Source organism: Oryzias latipes, chromosome 18 (assembly GCF_002234675.1).
Source record: "Oryzias latipes chromosome 18, ASM223467v1".
NCBI lineage: Eukaryota > Metazoa > Chordata > Actinopteri > Beloniformes > Adrianichthyidae > Oryzias > Oryzias latipes.
Genome location: NC_019876.2, coordinates 29812260 through 29820309, shown reverse-complemented (window position 1 = coordinate 29820309; position 8050 = coordinate 29812260). Strand labels below are relative to the sequence as shown.

The window sequence follows — 8050 nt, the reverse complement described above, 5'->3', positions numbered from 1 at the left end:
TTAAAAAGAAATTAAGAAAAAGCTATTTTAAAAAGATATGTTTTTAGCTGCTTTTTAAAAGAAAACACTGAGTCCACAGATCTGAGGCTGAGAGGAAGAGAGTTCCAGAGGGATGGGGCCACTGCGGCAAAGGCTCTGTCTCCTTTAGTCTTTAAACGGGTTCTCTTAACAGCCAGCAGACCCTGGTCACATGACCATTTTGTCCATGCAAAGTCTTTTCAGGAGCTCCTGGCTGACGCTGGAACAAAGACACCACATTTCAGAAACCTCAGCTATGTCCACATTAATGCTACTTTCCTATTTTAACCAGAGACTCAAGAGCTTCACTCAGGATGTCTGTTTTCTCATTAGAGCTGGACAACCTAATAATCACAATACAGAAGTACTGAACAGGAGATTCAGTGCAGCCAGACTTTGTATCCTTGTTTATGTGTGTAGGCTGTAACAACATCTGGATCCCGAGAGCGTCTGTGTCACAGGGTGGCTATAGTGTAGAAGGTTTCATCTGATAGGACGGAGCTTTGACGTCTCTGTGAGGGTAGAAAGTAGTATCTGTTCTACACGTGACTTTTAAATGTTAACAATTCAAAATGAAAAAGAAAATCTGTTCACATCAATATTAATGATTACAACTGTGAAACCATCCATCCATCCTTCCATCTTCTAAACCTGCTGAGTCCTACTTGGGGACACGGGGCTGCTGGAGCCTATCCTATCTATGAAATGTTCTCACAGGTTTATGTGGTGAAACATGTTTGTGTTCCACGTTAAGCCAGTACGGATGTGATGGTGAAGTGTTTGGATGTGATCAACCAAATAGAGAAAAGCTCAGAACCGCCTGGCATCTATTAAGGTTTGATGAGAACTGGGTGGATTTGTGAAGACGGGCAGAGGAAGAGAGAGAGCATTTCCTCTATGCAACAGCTGCACAGGTTGTCCTGCTGTTTTCTGATGTGTTTGGGGCCCCACACACCAGAGGAAGCGGTTTTCCACAAGTGGAGCTGCACGCTGATGACATCTTTCTGTGTGTTCACCACTTGTTTCTGGGACGGCGCTGCTCACAGTCAGGTGTGGCGGGGGAACCAGCAGCAGGTTGTACCACAGCCAGAAGATCCCTGAGGGTCTCTGAGCCGGATAGAAACCCACGCCGCCTCTGACGGGGCTGTGAGATGAAAAAAGAACCCGACTAACACGGCAACAACCTTTCTGCTGTGACTCTGTGCCACAGGAGAGCCTCCTAAAGGAATTCTTGGGAAGTTATCAAAGGTACTTCAGAAAACTTTCACAAGTTTTGGAGGACAGATAAAGTAGAATAAACCAGAACTGCATATTTGCATTTACCAAAAACGTATTGAATATCACCATCGGCTGTGTGGTTAATAATTTAGTTAACCGAACACGATTTTATAAAATCCATCATTTACACATTTGGATTTAAAATGACATGAAAAGGACTGGAGCACACGGCTCAGTACCAAACAGGAGATCCACTTCTCTGACGCTTCACTGTGGTTTTCTTTGACATGATGGACCAGCTTTTCTCTGAAACTCAGCTTTGAAACTTAATATCTGTAACTTATTGTGGGTGATATAATAACTACATGAGTGTTTTCCTATTTGGTCTGAATTACGTAAAGGTTTCCTTTGATATTCCTAGTAATGAAGGAGTAGAAATACATTTTCATTAGTTTCATACTTATCACTCAGAAAATGAGGAGAGTAACAAAGATCGCCCAGATACCAAACATGGGCGTCTCAATAGTATTTCCACCGTTTACTACAGTGACAGCTGGATCTCTGCGTCTCCGGCTCCTCGCTGACCTCATGGTGTCGTTCTGCGCGTTCTACGCTTCCACAAGTTCTGCATGAGGTTCTGGAGGATGGGCGGAAGGATGGATGCTGTGTATCTGGGCTTTTATTTTGTCGGCCGCGGCGGAAGTGCTGCTCTCTCCTCTGCGCGTCTTGACGCGCGGCGGAGGAGGGAGGCAGAGTTGAAGATCGGTGAGGATCGGGAGGACAGCCGGCGCGACCCACAGGGATGTACAGTAAACACAGGCAGAAAAAGGCCCCCCTGTCGCCGGCTACGCGCGGACGGTTGCTGGTTTTTCTGTGTCTTGTCTTGCTGAACGGCACTCCGGACAGCGCTCGTGGAGAAGCCGCACAAGCAGGTAAAAAAAGCAGCAGTCGTTCTCAGAAAGTTCTTGTGTGTCTGGATGTTCTGCAGGAATCAGAAAACCTCCCAAATCCCGCGTGAGCGGAATGTTTTTACGCGCGTCCACGCGCCACTTTTCTTTGGCGTCTTTCCTCAGACGGACAGCGGGCCCGGCGCGCCAAGTTCACGTCTTCAACACTAAAAATGAGGTCTGACGCGGCCAGACACGACTCACTGACCCGGAGACAGCTCGGTTTCACGCAGCACCTTTCAGCCCGGCGCGTGTCCGCCTTCTCCACGTCTGTTCTGTCTGAGAAAGAGGCTCAGAAACTGTTTCTGTTCGGGTTCGGCTCGTGTTTCCCCTAGTTTCTTTGTTCTGCTGGGATGTTCCGAATGGCTTTGGCAGCTGGAGCGCGGATCCAGCCCCGGTCTGTGCGCGGTGGCCATAAAAGGCAGAGTTTGGAGAAGTGCGGTCGGAGGAGCAGCCCCGATCCAGCCCACATCACCATGTTCATCATCACATGGGTTTGGACTCCCGAACCGGCCTCTAACTCGCCTTTGTCCGCTTTATGTGGGGGAAAAGACGCGGAGACTTTGGGGTTTGAACGTTTGACTCCGAGCGCCTCCCTGTTCTCAGTGCGCGCCGGAACCCGCCTCAGCCTCTGCGGTCATGCGCGTGGAGCTGCCACAGCCACATCAACTCTGACAATATGTCCATTGAAAGAGTTAACGTGGTTACTGTCATGCGTGGAGCCGATGCAGACCTCGCCTCCAAAGCACATGATGTCTGTTCTGGGAGGAAAACCCCCCGATGCTGCTGATTTCTGCAGGATTCAGTCACATGAACAGTTTGGACCTAAACTTTGAATCTTTATCAATGCTGTCCAGTGTTTTGGTGGAATCAGAGACTTTTTTTTGTTAAATGATGTTTTTAACTGTAAGACGGGGGTTGGGGGGCACAAAGACCTCTAACATGTAGGCAGAAGGCCAGATGAGGAGCAGATGCGTGGAGTGTTTAGGTCATCCACCTCATGACAGATAGAAATGACCTGAAATTTGGACCAAAAACATGCTTTAACTTTGATTGCAGGTTATTATTTTTCGGTTTTGTATTTTATAGGTTGATGTCCCTCAGGGAAAAAATAGAAATGCTGCGTTCCAGTTGTGTTGGAATGATCGGGAAAATGCCTGTCCGACATGGAAACACAAATGTCAGAAAAACAACACATTTTCCAACAGCACATGAATGCAGAAGACATTTCTGCACATAAACAAAGGTTCATTTATTGGTGCACACCAGAAAATAAAACCTTTAACCATTAGCAGTGTCAAACTGATTGACAGGACACATTTGGGCCTTGGGCCGTAGTTTGCCCACCCATTTGTTAGACAGTGCTATCAGGCCTCTTCAATTCCATTTGATTTTACAGCCCAAAATCACAACAACAGTCGTCTTAATGGACTTGGTACAGGTAATTGTAAAGCGCCCAAAGCTCTCTTGGGTGCTGCCTTTGTCCAGCTCATCACCAAGGTCTGGATACACACTGGAGGTGTAGGAAAACAATATTCTGTGATATATCACGATAGTTCATTTGGTGATACTTGTGTGGATTCCAAATGCTGCAGGGATGATATTTATTGAATTATTTCTGAGCGTCCTTCAGCGTCTGACTCTTGTTTTCCACTTCAACCTCCAACCACTAGTTGGCAGCAGAGAACATGGAGCCTCTTTGAGCAGCTCTACACGCACTAAACAACAAGATGCAGCCAGAAGCAGCTGGTTCTGTTTTTCTGAGACATGAACTAGTTTTTACTTGGATGGTCCTGAACAGAAACTCTGTTCCGTGTTGCTGCCAGAATCACATCAAAATACGGATTCTGGTTCTTTGTAGCTCATTCTGGTTCTGATGGATCAGAGTGATGTGTCCAACACTGAATTAAGGCCATCGCCGTGGCGATGAGCGGTGAAATCCGTGTTTACTTCCACATGTGAGAAAGAGGAGCTGCAGCTGCAGAGCAGACGGTCATTGACACGAAAGATCTGAGCCACATTGAAGCTCTTCATCCTGTCAGGCTGCCTCATCATCATCACTTTAACGTTTCTGGAAAGAATTGGTGTTTTTTTCTGTATTTCTGAAGCACCGTTCAGACTCCTGAACCGTTTAAAAGTTCTGGAGAATCTACATTAATGTTGGAAATAAACAGAACTTTTTTTCCTCTATCAGACTTTCAGAACCTTCGTGGTTAAGAAACATTCATTCTGTTTATTTATACTGGAAAATATTTTTTTGTGGAAATCTGACAATGTTGACTGTTCCCTTTCTATGTTTAGGTTACCAAAATAAAAGCACTATGGATTTGGGTTAAAGCAGCTCATATATGAGATACAGTTGCAGTGCTTCACACTGTGATCATTAAATAAAATACATTTACCATTTTATTACAATAAAAGACGTATGAATATTTAGGTAGTTTTTTTCTAAGTCATACTCTTTAGAAATAATTCAAATGTCTTTCTGTATCGTCATCCGTATCGTATCGTGAGACTCTTTCCAACTCACCCCTTAAACAAACAGAGCTGAACAAAAGCCTCACTAAGGTAACTAATGCATAACACAGCAGCATCTGTAAAGGGCGGCATGGTGGTGTAGTGGTTGACAGTCTCAATGCGTGGCGGTCCCAGCTCAAACCCCAGCTGGGTTCTCTCTGTGTGGCGTTTGCATGTGTGGGGGTTTCAGCTCCCTGATCTAAATGATCTATAGGTGTGAATGTGCGTCTCTGTGACGGAGCAGAAACCCGTCCAGAGGGAAACCTGCCTGACAGCAGAACATTGATGGATGGATGGACGGCATCTGAAGAATTAAGCCAAAGTCAAATATTACAGCCGCGTCAGTCAAAGTTCCAGTTTATTGACATGTGATTGCAGAGAAGTGCCCACAGAGGGGATTGTCCTGACCTGCAGAGGGGCTGTGATGAAGAAAGTATCTGGAGGTCCGTGTAGTTGACATGGACAGCAGTGATCCTGCAGGTGTACCACAGGACGTTGCTGTTCTTCTGTAACAAATCCAAAATATTTTAAGTTTTTTTAAATGTTCCCTAGAAATGGAGGAAAGTAAAATCTGTCAAAATGAATGATATCATTTTAAAGTTGTCAAACCAATGCATGAGATGGAACAGAATGTCAGTCCATCTGTCAGACATGTATAAAGGTCAAAGGTCAGGGGGCAGGTAGGGAAAGGTGTCGCTCTACCGCTCTGACGTCCCCCTCACACCCACCGAGCCTCTGATTCTGCCACGGCCCGCTGAGCTCCACGCCGCCAGGCCTGTTGGCAGCGGGACATCCTGTGAGTTTTGGGTGGGCGGGTGTTTCTGGGGAGTGGGGGCTGACAGCTGTGGGGGGGAAAAGGATGCCTGGCTTAGAAAAAGACACATTTGCATTGCTCACTCAGCCATGCAGCCCACCTTTACATACTTAGAAATGTAACTAGATGAAGTGACCGTTGATGGTCCCACCCACAGAAAACCCCGTCAAGTGCTCTTCTGTTAGTCATTGTCCATTAGTGCTCTGCTGTGTGTAGGTGAAGGCCACAGCACAGTTTCAGAGACACTTCTGCTTTTTACCAGAGGAAACCAACACAGAACCGGACTTCCAGAGTCTTCTTTCTGTCCGCCTGTGTGGACCGCATTGTTGATGTTGCTGAAGGGTGTTGGATGCGTCTGCGTCTTGTGGTTCGTGTCAGGTCAAATGTCAGACCACAGCTGTACTGTGGAGTGATGAGCAGAGTCGCTCCGTCTCTGGGGACACTCTGTGAAACCCTGATTACACGGGATGCTGGTGGTAGAGGCCGCATGCAGATGTCCGTAGGGTTTTTGTCCGTTCTACTGCTGCACGTCTTCTGTCACATCAGGGTTTATGGTTAAGGTCATGTCTACCAGTTATGACTGGTGTTTATGTGGATGTGGTTAAAGAGCAAACTGAGCATCGGGATGCAGACCACCATCCTTCTGACCAGCCCTGGCCAGCGACAGCCCGACCCCTCAGAGAGGAACGTCTTCAGTCTCTTTAGTTACAGATGACAGACGGTGGTACACGCCGCATTGATGGAGCTGGTCTGCTGCCTTACAGGCTCAGAAATGAAGCATCTCCGTCTCTTGGTGTCTCCATAAAGACATGTAGCTGTTTAACTGATCTCCACTTTCATGCCGCTGGGAGAAAAGAGGGATTCTCCCTCTCTGAGTGGTAATCTCAGACTCTGGGAACGAAAGTGAGACTGTGGGATTGAAAGTAAGTGAAGTGAGGCGACAAAAGCCTGAGGGATTATTGGATATGGGATATAGAAAGTAAACCTTTTAGAGTGGTACTGAACATTCATGAGGAGGGTTCATCGCTGCACGCTTCTCCGTCTTCTCCGTCGTTTTTCCGTCGCTGGACTTTGGAGGATCTGGTCTTTTTCAGCATTGTTGATTTGGCGCCATGAACGTGGAAAACCAGAACAGCAGCAGCAGCAAACGGCTTCTGCTGCCTTTGGATGAGCGTAGCTGCCTTTCCATTTACTACACATTGGCTTTGCCATAATAAATTCACCTAATGGAAACACGAAAATTAATTGATCAAAAATAAGTGTTTGTGCTTGGAGGAGGAGGTTTTTGAGGCGTATGCTAAATATTAAGGGGCGGCCGTGGTGCAGCGGGAGGGCGGTCGACCCATGATCGTAAGATTATAGGTTCGATTCCCGACTTACACGCCCATGAGTCAAAGTGTCCTTGGGCAAGACACTGAACCCCACCTTGCCTCTGGTGGTAGGCGGGCGCCTGTGTTTGGCAGCAGAGCCGCCATCAGTGTGTGAATGTGTGTGTGACTGTAAAGCGCTTTGTCCTTGTAGGAAGAAAGGCGCTATATCAGTATACGCCATTTACCATTTATTTCTCTAAATATTTAAATAATGGAAACTCTTTTTCTATTTAAATGTGACCAACAACCGATGGCGATGAGCTTCTCAGTAGGAACTGGTGGCCTTGGCGCTGCACAGCGGGCGCCACCAGACGTCCCACAGGGTCACACTACTCAATTGTTGGAAAATCACCAACCACCTTTTCCCAGAATGGTTTCATCGGTAGCCCCTCCCACGTGTACGGAGCTCGCCGCTCCACGGCCTGAAGAAGACGCAGACGTCTCCTTTGATAGATGATGATGACGCTAGCGCCGTGGCAGAAATGTGACTGGATCTGCTGTCAATCATCCGTCGCCGTGTTTTTTCGACATTTCTAGAATTTCATATGTAATGGAAACTCAGCTGGTGATAAGTCATGGATTGTTGGGGAACGTGTCCCTCTGTTGGACCTTGACATGTTTAAGGCGTGTTGAGCATAAGACTTAAAATATAGAGACTGTGTCAGATCATCCACTTTGCCTCCAGCTCCATCTGAAAGCAGGATTCCTGATCTGACTTTAGCATAACTGCTGACACGGGGCTTTCCTCTTTGTGAGGCTTCAAGGTTTGAAATGTCTGTTTTCATTTGAACAGTAAAAGCTTAGTTCCTATTTTACCACAAACTCACTTCTTGTCATTAATTCAGTCTTAATTTTAGAAGTAAAAAGAAAAACTCTTTAACATAACATTAAACTTAAAAAGTCATTTAAATATTCCACAGATGTTGTTTCCATTTGTGTGAACAATTGGCTCCAGAAGTGATCAATGCATGCTGTGATCTCACACTCTGATCAGGGTTTGCTCATGAATTGCTCCTTGGTTTGGTTGTTTATGCTTTGTGTTCCTGCAGGCCGCTGTGGCTTCTTCCTGTCACAGCTGCCTGCAGTCACTAGTTAGGAGAAGTCTTTCTGTGTTCTGCACCGGTGCGTCTTATGCTCCCAGTTTGTCCTTAGATCGGTAAATGTTT

At 46.4% G+C, this 8050-nt stretch overlaps 1 protein-coding gene across 1 annotated transcript in view; it reads left to right on the top strand.

The window, feature by feature from the left end:
- Nucleotides 1–1295: 1295 nt before the first annotated feature.
- The window catches only part of LOC101160109 (disintegrin and metalloproteinase domain-containing protein 33-like), a 102934-nt gene continuing 96179 nt past the window's right edge, over nucleotides 1296–8050 (top strand). The window contains exon 1 of the mRNA XM_023965861.1: nucleotides 1296–2168. Coding sequence (XP_023821629.1) covers nucleotides 2039–2168 — 130 coding nt within the window. The 5' untranslated portion in view covers nucleotides 1296–2038. The remainder of the gene's footprint in view (nucleotides 2169–8050) is intronic.